At 47.8% G+C, this 16,232-nt stretch overlaps 1 protein-coding gene across 4 annotated transcripts in view; it reads left to right on the top strand.

Annotated features, from left to right (window-relative positions):
* The window catches only part of RUNX1 (RUNX family transcription factor 1), a 257,316-nt gene extending 243,992 nt beyond the window's left edge, over positions 1 to 13,324 (top strand). For all 4 annotated transcript variants that reach the window (XM_047876132.1, XM_047876133.1, XM_047876130.1 and 1 more), the window contains 2 exons: positions 2,993 to 3,154; positions 8,758 to 13,324. In XM_047876132.1, coding sequence (XP_047732088.1) covers positions 2,993 to 3,154; positions 8,758 to 9,233 — 638 coding nt within the window. In that variant the 3' untranslated portion in view covers positions 9,234 to 13,324. The remainder of the gene's footprint in view (positions 1 to 2,992; positions 3,155 to 8,757) is intronic.
* The last annotated feature ends 2,908 nt before the right edge of the window (positions 13,325 to 16,232 follow it).

Below are 16,232 nucleotides of genomic sequence, written 5' to 3'. Positions count from 1 at the left end.
AACAAAACTTCTGTCCTTCTTGATGGCGTGACTTATCGGAGGCCCTCCCTTCAAGAACAAGTCGCCCTAGTTTCTGGCGAATGACCGACAGTGGTTCTCTTCCTCGGCCTGTGGTCTTTTCTGGATCACTTCCGTCTTCTCCCGGCCTACTTCCTCGTCCCAGAATGGCTGCCTTTATTATTAAGAGCACCATTCTTCACCCCACACGTCCACCTGATTCCTTCCTAAGTCTGATTAGCATACAAGTGAAGCAGAGAAACACTGTGTAGGACCTGTTTGAATGAGAATCCTGCGCTGTTACTGTTGGAAGGGGCTTGGAGATCATATCCTGTCTTCCAGTGCTGGCCCACCGCACTGCCATTTCTCTGCTTTCTTGTGTTCACGTCGGCCCCATCAGAGCAAGAACGGTAACTGAGCGGTAAACTCATCATATACCATATCGTTGGCCCTAGTGTTCTGTTCTATTTTTTGCTTTTGGATTTTTATTAATAATACCTGTAGAATTAGAAAACACCCAAAAACCTGGCACGAGCAGCTCGCCATCACCACCTTCTGGCCCATCGCTGGCAATGAACCCAAACCCAATCCACTACGGTCATATGAATGGAAAGTGATCGGACGGGGGTCCTTTGGGTTTTTAGTGTTATCCCTCCTCCACATTGGAAAGCTACGTTGTGTGTGGAGTAAGAATGTTGAATCTAAAACCCTGGGTGAAAAAAAAAAAAAACAATCAGAGAACTTGGACTTTAATCATAAAGATCATTTTACCAAAGCATATTTTTAAAAGGCTGTGAAACATTATGCAACGTTTGCACGGTTTAATTATGAGTTTAGAAAAGCCTAGCACAACTTTTTCACTACAGTAAAACATGACAGAGCATGAATCATGGCCTAATACTTTATGCTTACTGTGGTTTTAGACACGGGGTTAGGGGAAGCTGGGCTGTCTACACAGCAAGGCATGAATTACTGAACCGCAATTCACACCCCGGAGGGCTTTATGACAATTATAAAACCTCTTTTGTTTGTTTCTTAAATGATTAAAATATTTGAGTACTATATATTCCCGCAGCAAATGTGTAGATCTAAGACATATGCATGCCTTACAAAAATATCTGAGTCTACACTTTATTCTTCACTTGGAAGAAAACGCTTGCAGTAACAGGGGGATACAGGACATCCTGCTGTTGCTATTTGCTGACAATTATTGGAAACACTGTTGTCTGTAAGATTGCAGGATCTTTGGCTGTAGTTGAACATTCATTTGCACTGAGTTTAGAATGGACCAGCTCTCTTACTCCTTGCCCTCTGCTCAAATTCCCCCAAATTCAGAATGACATGAGGGCCTTTCTTTAATATTAGATTTCAGAGATTCTAAGTTAAAATATTTCGCCAGAGTTTTCAAACTTAAAGAATTGAGTGATTATTTTTTGGAGAGAGAGAGAGAGTGCGCGTGCACGTGAGCGGGGGAGAGGGGCAGAGGGAGGGAGAGAGAGAATCCCAAACAGACTCCATGCTCAGAACGGAGCCCAAAGCAGGGCTCAAACCCACAACCCGGGGATCATGACCTGAGCTGAAATCAAGAGCTGGAACGCTCAACCGACTGAGTGACCCGGGTGCCCCCAAAATGTAGCTATTTTACAGGAAAGAAAGAAATGGATCCATGTGGGGGAAAGGGGAAGGGGCGGGCAGGAAGGTGGGGGAGGAGACCTGGGTCTCCAAACCCCTGCTTTGACGGCTTCCAACAGATCAACAAAAACAGCAAACTTAAACTGTTGGAAATGCAAATTCCCCGTTGGAAGTAGAACTAGACGTTTTATAACGAGTAGGAATAACTCACTTCTTTATGTCCTGGCACATACACAGCTTGCGACTGGTATTTTCCTGAGGAACACTGCTCTTTCTAGATTGACTCCCGGCTTCATGCAGCCCGGGCTATGAGGACCCTGGGGACTGGTGTGGTCCACAGAGAAGGTGGGACACAAAGAGAAAATCAATATTTAGCCCTAAAAAAAAAAAAAAAATGGAAAGCTATCTCTGGCGGGCCAGCGTTCCATTTAAATTTGCTTACACGTGTTACCTAAGAATAGAGGGTTTGTTCCTTTTTTTTCCCCTCCATTTCATCTGCAAACAGTGTGATGCTTTTGAAACTAAGACTCCTGTGAATGCTGGAGTCAAATTTACAAAGTCCTTTTTACCTAAATCTTCTTAAGTCAGAGTTTTGTCTCTTCTCTATCCCAGGCCTCATTTATTGGCCATCCATAAAATACTTGCTCAACATTCTGCCCTTTAAACACGGCAAACTGGAGGTCTTGAAAACATGCAGGACAGCTGTTGGTCTGGGTTGGTACCTGTTGGTCTGGGTTGGTAGGGCTAGCTCACTACTGCTGGGCTTGTGAACTAGTCCCCAGGCCCCATCACCAGCTTCCCAGCCAGCCCCTCTTTTCTGTCATCCTTGGGAGAGAATTCACGTAAATGGAGGACATTTAAAAGCCCTTGGAGTATTTCTGCCAAAGGTCCAAAAAAAAAAAAAAAAAAATCAAAGCTCTATGTTCTTTTTTGCTTACTGACTACAGATGGATAGGTGATCACCTGAGTTGATAAAAGGTTTCGGAGGATGAGAATTGTAACTCGAGGTAAAGCTGGGCGGCCAGTACATGTGGTAGTTCAACAGGTGGGTGGGAACACCTACCTGGAAAGCATCTTCAACCTCTCCCGTCGTTATGAGCGTGATCAGGTGAAACCTTTGGAAGGAACAGTCATCCAGGGGAAATCTTCGAGAATAAACTATATTTCACACAAACAATAATTCAGTAACTTTGGGAGGAGGGGGGAGATTCTCGAACAAAAGCAAATATTTGGACTTACTACAAACCGGTCAACAGGCCACAGGACGTATGACAAACAAAGGTGACTAGCTTTTTATTAAAAGGTTTCTTTTCTTCAATCCCACCCCACCTGACGTATGACTGACCTCTCCAATCCTCTGCAGACACAAGACAGATCCAGCCGTCCCCACCGTGGTCCTATGACCAGTCCTACCAGTACCTGGGATCAATCGCCTCGCCTTCCGTACACCCAGCAACACCCATCTCGCCTGGACGGGCCAGCGGCATGACAACCCTCTCCGCAGAGATTTCCAGTCGACTCTCAAGTAAGCTGCTCAAACACACTCTTTGAAGTCGAGCTAGAGTGGAAGGTTCGAGAGACTGGAGATGCCTGAAGGGGCTGGCAGTCATTTGGGAGGGGGCGGGTAAAATGTGCTTTAAAGACAAGGTTGTCTAAGTCCTACACCCGTGCACGGATTTTCCCTGACACCTTGAGACGGGGATTATGAATGCGAAGGCAGAAGTCGATTCTGTGGGCATTTTGGGCTTGCTCACACTTGGCAGACAAAGGTAGCAGCTGAAGGGTTAATAATACACAAGGTCAAAGTAATCAGCTTCTAGAACTCTGATGGAACTGTCCATCTGGTGGTGGCCAGCTTTCAGAGGCCATGTGAACAACACTGGGGTACCCGTGCTATACCCCACGTGAGAGATTTCTTTTTTTTTTTTTTTAACATGTATTCATTTTTGAGAACCAGAGAGAGAGAGAGAGAGAGCATGAGCAGGGGAGGGACAGAGAGAGGGAGACACAGAAGCCGAAGCAGGCTCCAGGCTCCTGGCTCCAAGCTGTCAGCATAGAGCCTGACGCGGGGGCTCGAACTCACAGACCACAAAGATCATGACCTGAGCCGAAGGCTGAACCGACTGAGCCACCCAGGCGCCCCCACGTGAGATATTTCGAATGAAGGGATGTTCGCACCAGACTAGAGGAGCAGAATGGAAAGCTTGGGTGTCGTGGTTAGCATAATTGTTGTTAATACGAGCTCATTAAATATTAGTCATGTAACCTATGAGACCTTTGGGCTTGGCACTCACCTTTGCTCGTGGGCAGGGAAATCGGAGTGAGAGAAAAATTCCTTTGTTAAAAGCAAAGGAAGAAACTCCCTGTTTGGAGCTTTGGAATTGGAGCTGGGCCAGACTGTGAAAACAGCTCCGAGAACTTCAGCCTTGTGAAGCCCGCAAGCGCACTTCACGTGTGTTGGGAAGTGGTTTTGGCTTTTCAGCCCTTGAGATCCGATTAGAGTAGATCAGGGGCAGGCAAAGGGGCCAAGGCCTCTTGTCCGCCATTTTAAACACTGTGTAACACTGTGTTTTCCAGACAGTTGTGAGTACTCGAGATTATACCAAACGCTTTGGCTTCTTCCCAGAGCTTCTCAACTGCAGCACCACTGACAACTGGGGCCAGAGAATTCTTGGTCGTGGAGGGCTGTCCTGTGCACTGTAGGATCTTTAGCAGCCTCTCTGGCCTCTAGATACAGCCGTCCCCCACCCCCCATCCCCCACCAGGACAACCAAGGATGTCTCCAGATGTTGCCAAATAGCCAGAGGTCCCAAACTGCCCCCTTAGCTGAGAACCACCGCCTTCGGGTATTCTCTGTAGTGAAATGGGAGAGCCAACCTGGGTGCCCACTTCCCACATTATTTTCGACTATTAATGCCCGTATTTTCAGGGCACCTGCTGGGGGCTGAGGAGTTGAGGAAGTAGCCTAGGAATTATGACGTCTGCTCAGCTTGTTGTTTTAGAAGTTCTGTTCCCTCAGGACTAGTTTGATTCCAAAGGCACTTGTCAACTTTTATTGATTCTCCTCAGTGGCGCTGCTCGGCTCTCTACATCTGAAACAATTACTGTTTTCCTTGGAAATGTGCCTGCTGTGGGTCCCTTGGAGTTTATTACATAAGACTTTTGACTTGGTCAGCACCCAAGATCCGCACCTTCTAGAGCCCTGGGAGACAGCTGCTCCAACTGACCAGGGTTCCGATGGGAGGGTGGCTTTTTTTTTTTTTTAAGGAGTGAGTAGCGTGCCCTCCCAAGTCCCGTGTCGCTGTTACACTTCTGAATAACCAGGACTTCAGTTACCCAAGGAGTAAGGAAGGACGTCTCATGGCATGAGGGTGTGAAGTACACAAAAACCCCCGTCCCATTTCAGCGCCCAAGACTGTCTTGGAGGGAGGGCCGGAGAGGATTCCAGATGAGCTTTCCCCCGGTGGCAGAGCAGGGCATGGGACGCTGCTCTTCAACTTGGCAGATCTCCCTCTGGGAATTCAAGCCTGGAGCACAGGCCTGCAACGTGTTGTCATATGCCTGGGGGCAGCGGGGGGTTGGGACGCATAAAAGAAAAGTGGCTGCCGGTCTGCCAGCTTTGAGAACCTGACACTGCTCTGACTGCTTTTCCTTTTAATCCCGCCCCCAGAGCTCTGAGATCTGCCCCTCTCCCCGCCCCCAGCCCCACCTGGACTTCCTTCTGCGAAGGGGCCTTGCCCTCTGGCCTCCCCCTCTTTCCTTTGCAGACAGTCTCCACACCTTGTCTGAAAAGAGATGTCATCTGGAGGTTTTCCTTTATTTTTTTTTTTTCTTAAAAAAAAAAAATTAATGTTTAGCTGCCAACCTGGGCGACAGACAGCATGCATTAATCTGAGTCATGCAAAAGATCCTTTTAAGGCAGCCATTATCTGCTCAGGCTGTTTAATCCTTTGGGGGCAGTGGGAGGGGCCTGAGTGGGACAGCTTTCATCCATGTCAAGCTGCAGAACGAACACTTGAGCTGTCACGGCAAATATTTAGCCCCATCGATGGGGAAACATTTCCAACGAAAATACCTGAACCTCCTAATCCCTAGATTTCCTACTTCTTAAGAGCTCCCTGTGACTATTAGGGGTCGCCACCCCCACACGCTGTTGAATAAGGGGGCACCGGGCCAGCCGAAGGGACACATGAGCTACAGCCAGGTGGGGTGAACGGTGCATGGCGGTGGGGCTTGGTAGGAAATGTCAGACTGGACGTAAAAATGGCAACAAATATTTGAATAGACCATTTGAATCGGAACGTATCTAGAGGGCTGCAGCTCTTTTTCTATCAAAATGCGTGAGGAAAGATGGCTTGACCAGACAGATGGCCTCTGGTGGAGTGGCATTGGAAGAAGAATCACGGGCCGTATTGAAGAGCTTTCAGATATCCTGCCCACAAATGAAAGAGCTATTTTCCCCTGACAGCTGAGACCGTAACATCATTCCATTACTTACATCCGTGACCAACCGCGGACTCACTCGGGATTACGGTAACTTGGTACCATCACCAGGTTACCACGTAGTAGCTGGAACACACTGGCAGAACATGTCCAGACATCGCCGTGAAACAGGGTGACCTTTCATTCATTTTTCCAGTGGATTCACCTTTGTGTCTCAGGGCAAATGGAGCAAGAGGCATAATGGGCAGAGTCATTAGCCTGTGTCCAGAGTTCTTGCATCAGATGCCAACAAATTGATTGCATTTGCCTAATGCTTCTCCCTCGACTATAGAAATCTCACTGGAAAAATGGAGTCAAGCTTCCTGTCACAGCTCTCCGTGTGAGCAAAAACAAGTGACACAGAGCTTGCTCACAGACGGCCCCAGAAAGCGGGCAGGGACGAACGCTGTGGAATGAGGTGCGGCCTGGCTTCAGGACGAGCGAGAGTGTGGCCACGGAAGGGCAGCTCTAGAACCACTGTCAGTTCACAGCGTTTTCCCTGCCCACATGTCTGACTCGCTTTGAAAAGATTAACAGCAGTGTTTGTTTGAAAGGCAGACTCCTGGTTTCCTCATTAGCAGAGAGATTGGCTGCAGACTTCGGTTGTTTCTATAAACTTTGATTACCTCTCTGATGAGGAGTATAGACCTCCTCATCACATTCACCCCAAATTTACAGAGGAGTTCATTCGAGAGAGGGAAGGAGGAGAAGGGAGAAGGGGAAGGGGGGGGTGGGGAGAGGGAGAGAGAGACAGGCAGAGAGAGGAGCACACTAGCTCTCCCTGCTGGAATAATAGGCTTGAAATATGAGGAAGTTGATCAACCCCGGATGCCTTCCAAAAACAGATTAATCCACCCTGGTAGCTTTCCTTTCAGAGCAAACTCTTGGCTCCGTTAAGTTGCTCTATGGGCCTGAACACAAAAGGACACAGGCTACATGCCATCCTGAGCTTGGAGTTATTTTATACGTTGGTTTCAGAACCTAACAAATTTTAAAACGTTTCATTCTTTTGGATTTGCTGATGTCACTTTCTGAAGAACAGAAGTTACCCCAGGACACCATCCTGCATCTACAGTGGTGGTTCTCAGTGGGGGCGGGGGAGATGGTGGCTTTGCCCCCCTCACCCTACCCCCAGAACACTGGGCAGGGTCTACAGACATCGTTAGCTGTCGCCATGCGGGGTGTGGGGGCACCACTGACATTTGGTGGGCAGAGGCCAAGGACGCTGCCAAACATCCTACAATGCACAGGACAGCCCCCCACCGCCCCAACAAATAACTATCTGGCCCCACATGTCAATAGTGCTACTGTTGGGAAACTGATCTACAGGACACAGGGAGCACTTCCTGGCATCCAGACCCCCTAGTAGTTCCCAAGGGCAGCCTGCGGTTGAGCAAAATGCAGAAGGATGCAGGGAAGGTCAAAGCCAGTTTCTGAAACCATAAATGCATGACCCTAACAAAATGAGTTTTATAGACAAAGCTTTGCCATTCCTGGTTAAGACTTCAACGTGTGCAAAAATGGAGTATATACATCAAGGCCCTGCGGCCACTTGTGTTAACAAAGCAGTGAAGCACAGAACCAACGAAGCGAACCAGGTGAAACTGAGGCTGTATTTTTCTACCAATGTGGAACAAGTCTAAAGGTAGACGTAGGGGAGAGAGCGGTGGTGATATTCACTGCCACTCATTCTCAAGTCATTAGTATGGCACGCATCAGAGCAAATCATAAGAAATTGCCAATTTTTAATTGTTTGAGGCCTACCGAAACAGCAGCTTCCTATGATTCAACCTAAATATTATGTATCATGTATTATGTTATTATATATTAATATAACACAGTGTCTGTCATATTATGTAGGCTATATTCTATTAATATTCATCTGCTCATGCATCCATTACATTAGCATTGCATAATTTTATAAGTTACATCTTGTTATTATTATGTTCATATCACAGATTACACTTATATTAATATTGGCATATTAATATACTGATGATAGAGGGCTGGTCAACTTTTTAACGTAAAGGGCTAGACAGTAGGTATTTTACGCTTTCTGCCAACTTTTTAACGGAAAGGGCCAGATAGTAGGTATTTTATGCTTTCTGGCTCCCACGATCGGTCCGTGTCCCGACCACTCAACTTTGCGGCGGTGGCTCCACAGCAGCCCCGATAATACATCAAAGAATGAGCAAAGCTCCTTCCAACGAAATGGTCTGTGTGGCCACTGAAATTTGAATTTCACGGGACCTTCACGTCAGGAAATAGTCTTCTTTTCACTTCTTTCAACCATGTAGAGAAGTAAGCTTGTGAGCCATGCGAAAATCGGTAGCAGCTGGAAGGCGGGCTTGTCAACCCCGCTACACCGATATCCAGTCATACGTATCGTATCTACCGTATTAGATGTTACATTACATCGTTTACAATAACGTGGTATCGCACACGAACTCGCGTTACGCGTCGTCCTATACGGCCGTCCACCCACCTCCCTGCCCACTAGCATGCCCACTCCATGCCCGGGCTCCGGGGACAGCAGCATTCTGGGTAACCACGTGGGCGTGGGCGGGAGGGGCGTGGCCGTGGGCGGGAGGGGCGTGGCCTCCCCCACCAGCGCCTGACGCTTCTCTTCTCCCCACCACCCTGCAGCGGCGCCCGACCTGACGGCCTTCGGCGACCCGCGCCAGTTCCCCGCGCTGCCCTCCATCTCAGACCCTCGCATGCACTACCCCGGCGCCTTCACCTACTCCCCGACGCCCGTCACGTCGGGCATCGGCATCGGCATGTCGGCCATGAGCTCGGCCACGCGCTACCACACGTACCTGCCGCCGCCCTACCCCGGCTCGTCGCAGGCGCAGGGCGGCCCCTTCCAGGCCAGCTCGCCCTCCTACCACCTGTACTACGGCGCCTCGGCCGGCTCCTACCAGTTCTCCATGGTGGGCGGCGAGCGCTCGCCGCCGCGCATCCTGCCGCCCTGCACCAACGCGTCCACGGGCTCGGCGCTGCTCAACCCCAGCCTCCCGAACCAGAGCGACGTGGTGGAGGCCGAGGGCAGCCACAGCAACTCGCCCACCAACATGGCGCCCGCCGCGCGCCTCGAGGAGGCCGTGTGGCGGCCCTACTGAGGCCCCCGCGGCGGCCGGCGGGAGGGGCGCCCGGCCCGGCCTTGGCCGCAGACAGCCGGCCCGCCTGGGCGGGGAGGCCGGGCCCGGGGCGGGGAGCGCGCCCCGCGCCGGGGGCCCTGGGATCTCGCCCCGCTCCGCGCCGCGCCGCCCCCCGCCCCCCGGAAACGTGCGGAGCGCCGTCGTGTGGGCCCGTCTCCCCTTTTCCGAACCCGACCCGACCTCCCCCCTCCGCCCCCCCCCTCCGCCCCCCGCGAGGGTGTCCGCTCCGCCACCACGCGGACGCGTCGTAAGGCAAACAGGAAGATTCCCAGAGGGAAACTGTGAATGCTTCTGATTTAGCGATGCTGTGAATAAAAGAAAGATTTTATACCCTTGACTTCACTTTTTAACCAAGTTGTCTATTCCAAAGAATGGAATTTTTGGTTTGGGGCGGGGAGGGGTGGGGGAATGCAGCTCCTCTTGTTTTGGTATCTAATTCATAGTTTTAATTTTCTTTTCCAGCACCTTATACATTGCAAAATGCGTATTTGCATTTGGGGTGGTTTTTATTTATATATATATATATATATATATATATATATATATATATATATATAAATTTGAGCTTGCTTCTCTCTTGCTTTGACAATTGAAAGAAATATGATTCCTTTTTCTGTAAGTTTTATTTAACTTTTCTTTTGGACTTTCGTGTAGTTGTTGTTTTAGAGAAACAGCTACAGCTTTGGGTCATTTTCAACTACTGTATTCCCACAAGGAATCCCTAGATATTTATGTATCTTGATGTTTAGACACTTACTTATGTGTTGATACTTTTTTTTATTATTTAAATGTACTTATATTAAGAAAAATATCAAGTACTACATTTTTGGTTTTGGTAGTAGCCAAAGTTAAATGTGTCACATTGAAGAAGGCTGGAAAAAAAGGACAGACATTGAGATGACCGGGTTATCTAAATATTGTTTACATTAAACTCCCTTTCATGTTAATCAAACGAGTTGGTAGCTAATGCAGCGATGTTTTTAATAGGCTTGTTAGATACTGAGGGCCACTCAAAGGATCTGAAGTATGGAATTTTCTGCCAAGCTCAACAGAGGGTCTCCTATCTGACTCCCTCCCTTGGAACAGAGAAGGTCAGATCTGGTTCCAGAGGGTTCAGGTAGATGCCAATGATTGCACCTCTGGAGAGGATTTATTTTCTGCCTAGCAGTTTGCTCCCTCCACGGGCTCTTGATGATGTCAGACATGCTTTATAACCGAACAAATCCAAACAAAGTAAGCTGTGTGGCAGAGAAGTATCCACATGGGAAGCCAGTGAATGAATTTATGGGTTCCTTAACTGCTCCCTTCTGGGGTAGTAAGGAGATCGTCCGAATCCAGAGTTCAGATTTTTTAGCTCCAAGAAAATAGTCGTGTTTGATACAGTCCCTGTTCGTTGATGCAGAACAAAACTTGTGGCTGTCCCCCAAGGCTGGGAGGGGAAGAAACTACAGACCGGGGGCCTTTGATGCCCACAGGTCTCCAGCCGAAGTTTCAGAGGGTGGGCCTAGGGGCAGACCTGAACAGGCCAGTCTTCCTGTGTGCGCCCGGGTGGAGTCGCATGCGAAAGCATTGTCCCGCCGGAGCCGGACTCCCGACCCACGCTGCCCGTCCACCGCCCACCCTCGCGTTGCTTTCACCTGCCTTGGGGGGGGTGTGTGTGCAGTTTGCTCCGTGCCTCAGCGGGACAGGAGAAATTCGCGCCGCCGCTGCCCGTGGCTACGATTCAAAAGTATCCAATGTCACTGTAAATTTTATGGCACTATTTTCATTGGAGAATTCGGTCAGAATGCAGTTGTTGTACAACTCCTAAATACTAACTGCTGATTTTGACATATGTGTGCTCAAAATGATCTGGTTGTTATTTAATGTACCTCTGACGTTAGCTGAAATGATTTCAGGTCAACTCTGAAGAGTATTTGAAAGCAGGACTTCAGAACAGTGTTTGATTTTTATTTTATAAATTTAAGGATTCAAATGAGAAAGATCTTTGGCTGCAGGCAGCAACACAGCTGGTCTTATTTAAAACAACTTGTTTTTGAGTTTTCTTATATATATATATATATATTGATTATTTGTTTTACATAGATGCAGTAGCACTTTGGTAAGAAAGAGTAAAGCAGTTTGTTTTGTCAGTCAGGTCATTCTTGTCTAGAAAAGAGCTAAAACAGATCTTGGAGAAACTCAGAATATATTCATTTTCAGCTTAGACATAATCCTCTCTCCACAGCTCAACTTGATGTTTGATTCTGTATCACATTTTTACAGCAAAATTACCCTTGAATGTCAGTAAATTTAAGTGTTGGTTTTGTTTTTTTTTTTTTTAATTTCTGAAAGGGACCTTTAGCCCATTTACCAAATCGAATTGAAGCGTTCTTTTCAGCACATGTGACCGTATCTGACCTGACAAAATTTGGGGGGGAAATGAAGGAAAAAACAATTTCTATTTTTCACTTCAATTCCGGTACCTGAAGATATTCCAACTCAAAACCAGCCTAATGCCCTAGAAGGGGAATCAGAGGATCCTCCACATTGAATCTTTACTCTCAAAGGCATGTATGAGGAGGGCTTGTCGCTTCGTTGTAGACCCACTGGTTTGGCCATTCGGAGTTTCACAGTCCCTTACCAGCAAATGTAGTGCTTAACTGGTCCAAAAAATTAAGTCAGATGTTACTTGTTCTGGAGATAGGCCTCACATCACACTTAATGCCTTTCCCCCTCCTGAGAAGTTGCTTTGGTTGCCTTCAGGTACATTAAGGTGTCCCTGTAATCGAGGAGACCCTTAAGCCAATAATGTCATAACTGGATGTATCTGGAAACATTGGTCCAAGAGAAGAAAGATTAAGCCATTTCTACTGCTCATTCGTGCCTTTATAATTTCAACATGAACGTGCATTTTCATTCTTTTTGTTTTTCTCACTATATTTCTTTTATTACTTGTGTTTCTTACATTACTTTTATTTCTTTCCTCCCCTGCGCCTGTAACATCTTCCTCTGTTTCGCTTCCCTTTCCTCCTCCGTTCTCCCGCTTTATCTGAGGAGACAGCACACACACCCCAACTCCGCACCAAATGTCCAGAACACGAGGAGCTGCCTTTCTCCTCCCTTTGCATAAAGGAACATGGTGAGTCAGCCTTTCTCCTGCCCATGGGTTTCTTCCAGCAGAACAGAGACCTTGCCAACCATTTTGGGTCTGCTTGCTGTCCAAGTGCAGCAACAGAAGCCTTCCTGGGCAAATTACAATCAGTGAGTTAATAGACAGCCTTTCTGCTGCCTCGGGTTTCTGTGCAGATAAACAGCAATGCTCTGATTAGAAAGGAAATGAATGGTTTCACTCAAATGTCCTGCGATTTATGCTTGCAGATTTCTGTCCTGAAATACCTGCTTCCTTAGGACATTCCGTCCTGGTGATTCTTGGTTTTGGTGGGTTTTGTTTTCTGGGGTATGACATATTTGGGGTCTTTTATACATGAAAAATCAGTTTGACGATAATCTCAGAAAACGTTTTTTACATCTGAACAAATGCCTTTTTGTTCACCTACACGATACGATCGTTTGGGGTTTTTTTGTTTGTCTGTTTGGAGTTTCCCTCCCTCCTTTTAGCCAGATCGGTATTGATGAGGCTGATCAACTGGCATTTTTTTTTTCCTTCCAGAAGAGTTGCGTCAACAAAGTTAATTGTATTTATGTATGTAAATAGATTTTAAGCTTCATTATAAAATATTGTTAATACCTGTAATAACTTTTTTCCAATTTTTTTGTGTGTGTTTCTAAGGACTTTTTCTTATGTTTGCTAAATACTGTAGACAAAAAAAAATGCTTCTTTCTACTTTGTTTATTTTAGACTTAAAGATGAGCTACTTTTTATTCACTTTTGTAAAGAGCTAATAGCATGGTTCCAGTTTTTTTTTTTTTTTTAAGTTCACTTTTTGTTCTGGGGGAAATGAATGTGCAAAAAAAAAAAAAGAAAAAGAAAAAAAAAGAACTGTTGGTTATTTGTGCTATTCTGGATGTATAAAAATCAATGGAAAACAAAATAAACTTCCAAATTGAAACGGCAGTAAAACACCTCTATTGACAAACTAACAATGGGAAACGCAGTCTTACTCCAACAGGCCCCACCCACCTAGTGTCTATTTGCCGGGCGGTTACTGGATCTGTTCGCAAAGCCTCCTGGAAATGTGTGTGCGCTTTCTTTCTCCCCGGTACTGACGCGTTGCATCCTTCCCAAAAGGAAACTGTCAATCTCGAGTTTTAAACCAGATACGGTATGAGAGAACACCCCCACCAGCCCCTCTCCAAGGTGTTTCTAGACGGGGTAGGGCGGGGGGTGGCCCCCATCGTGCGTGGGCTCCTGTCCGAGTGGCCGCCTCCCCTCTGCCGGGAGCCTTCCCCGGGCCCAGCCTGTGCAGGGCGGCTGGCCTGCTGCTGCCCGGGGACCACGGGAGCGTTACTCTCTTTGTACCACAGTCTCTTCTGTAAATCCAATCTCCTCGCTTAGCGAATGGCAAATAAACAGTTTGGCAAGTACATACACCCTCATCACACTGGTTTTGTCTGTTTCGGAGATGGAGGGCCGGGAAGCCAAAGGAAGGCCCCGCAGCGCGCGCAACACCTTCGGCAAGCTCTTCACGGGCTGGCTGGCCTTCGGGCTGGCGTCCCTGCCTTCTCCTCCCCGGGGGGCCAGCACACCCTGGCTTCTGAGGCCTTGAGCGCCGAGGCCAAGCCCAGGCCCCCCGCGCAGCTTCTTTGGGCACGAAGGAGCAAGGAAGCACGCTCTCATGCCTATATAAAAGTAATAACTGATTTGAACGAATTACGTGGGACCTGCCAACACAGAGTGGGAAAGGTGCACCTACGTTCGAGAGGCCGGTCGCCGTCATCCGCCTCCATTTCTTGAAACCACACGAGTCAGCCCTGAGTAGCGGTGGTGAGTTGTTTCAAGTTCTTCCCTCACCACCTACCCCGTGCAACGCTAGTATTTCAGTCTCACGACTCCGTGACCAAGTTACCTCCCAGCCCCGGACCACCATCTAACACTCCTTCGCGGTTCTTGTCACTGCCTTGTCGTGGTCTTTGATGGCCCGCAGGGTGGTCATGAAGAATGTCAGGACACAAAGCAAGTGGGATCCCAAGAAATAATGGCCATTGAGCCGAGGCAGGAAATGGGTGGGAAGCTCAGGTTAGGCGTGTTCAGAGAGGGGGGCCTAGCGGAGCCGCTGAGCACGTACTGGGGAACCACACCGCCTGGGTCTGAGTTCCGGTTCTGTTTCACACTCGGAAACAGATTAAACTGTGGGCCCAGCCTTTCCCACCCGTAAGATAGAGATAACGATGCTAGAAGTTAGGAGATCTAAATTACTTAATACATGTGAAACATACTAAAACATTGTCGGTATGTTGGGGCGCCTGGGTGGCTCAGTCGGTTAAGCGTCCGACTCTTGATTTCAGCTCAGGTCGTGATCTTACGGGTTCGGCAGTTCAAGCCCCACATCCAGCTCCACACTGATGGTGTGGACCCCGCTTGGGATTCTCTCTCTCTCCCTGTCTCTCTCTGCCCCTCCTTGCTTGCATGCGCGCTCTCTCTCTCTCTCTCTCTCAAAATAAATAAACATTGAAAATAATAAAACAATACAAAGTGTTGGTACGTAATACATGCTGGGTAAATGGAAATATGCAGAATAGTACTGCTCATTAGTAAAAACGTAACCAAGATCAAATAAAAAGTTAAAATGCCTTCCACTTTTCCCAATCCATGCCTCGATGTTACTGCTAACTGGTCCATGTTTGCCATCGCAGACTTTTTCTGTACCCATGATATACACCACATATTTTTTTTAATCTTTTTTTAATGTGTATTTATTTTTAGAAACAGAGAGGAAGGGAGAGTGCCAGCAGGGGAAGGACAGAGAGAGAGGGAGACACAGAATCTGAACGAAGCAAGCTCCAGGCTCCGAGCTGTCCGCACAGAGCCCGACGCGGGGCTCGAACCCACGAACCTGGAGATCATGACCTGAGCTGAAGTCGGACGCTTAACCGACTGAGCCCCCCGGGTGCCCCTATACACCACATATTTCATCTCATCCACGCAAAAAGGCATCCTACGATACATTACACTGCACAGCCTTTTCACTTGATATACAGTGTGTGTCCTTCGCACTTAGATCTGCTTCATTCTTTTTAATGACGGCACCACAGAAAACGGGATGGTTGGAATTGTCAGTTTGCCCCTTCCTTTACTGATGGGCTGGAAGGTCCCCCCAGTGACTTGCTGCCTCAACAGCTCTCTGCACGTGTCTTATGACCTCATGCTTGAATTTCTGTACATTTAAAAAAGAACTACTGAAAAATAAGATAAAATAAAATAAAATATAAAATAAAAAGGAACTGTGGGTTCCAAACGATTTTACATTTTGACAGATCCCTCCAGAATGCTCTTTCAAAAGAATTAGATTTCCGGGGTCAGGGCCACGTGCTAGGAGGCAGAAAACAGAAACTTGCCAGGGAAATGCTCGATTACGGCGGTCGGGAACAGGGTTTAAACCAGACCTTTGGGTCAGAGAGGTTTTGTACCTTCTGCAGTGCTTAAAGCATTCCAGGGGAGGAGTGAATTAAAACTAACAAATTACATGGACGTGCTCACTAAGGCCGGACTCTTGCTAAAGCACTGCACACACACTAGCTTATTCCGTTCTTACAGTGGCCCCGTGGGGGAGATCCTATTGTCCCCATTTTGCAGACAAGGACACTGAAGTCCAGTGAGGTTAAGCAGTCCGCCCACGCTCCATGGCTATCGGTGGAGGAGCAGGGATTTGGGCCCCAGAAGTCTGGTTCAGGACTCGTCGGCTCCACCGCTTTCTAGACTGAGGCTCTGAGCAACGCTGACATTCGTCGATGACAAAAGAGCTGAGTAAACCCTCATGGGTGACTTTCCCTTCAAAGAATGCCTACCTCTTGCTCATC

Source organism: Prionailurus viverrinus, chromosome C2, assembly GCF_022837055.1.
Source record: "Prionailurus viverrinus isolate Anna chromosome C2, UM_Priviv_1.0, whole genome shotgun sequence".
Taxonomy (NCBI): Eukaryota; Metazoa; Chordata; class Mammalia; order Carnivora; family Felidae; genus Prionailurus; species Prionailurus viverrinus.
This window is presented reverse-complemented; position numbering and strand designations above follow the sequence as displayed.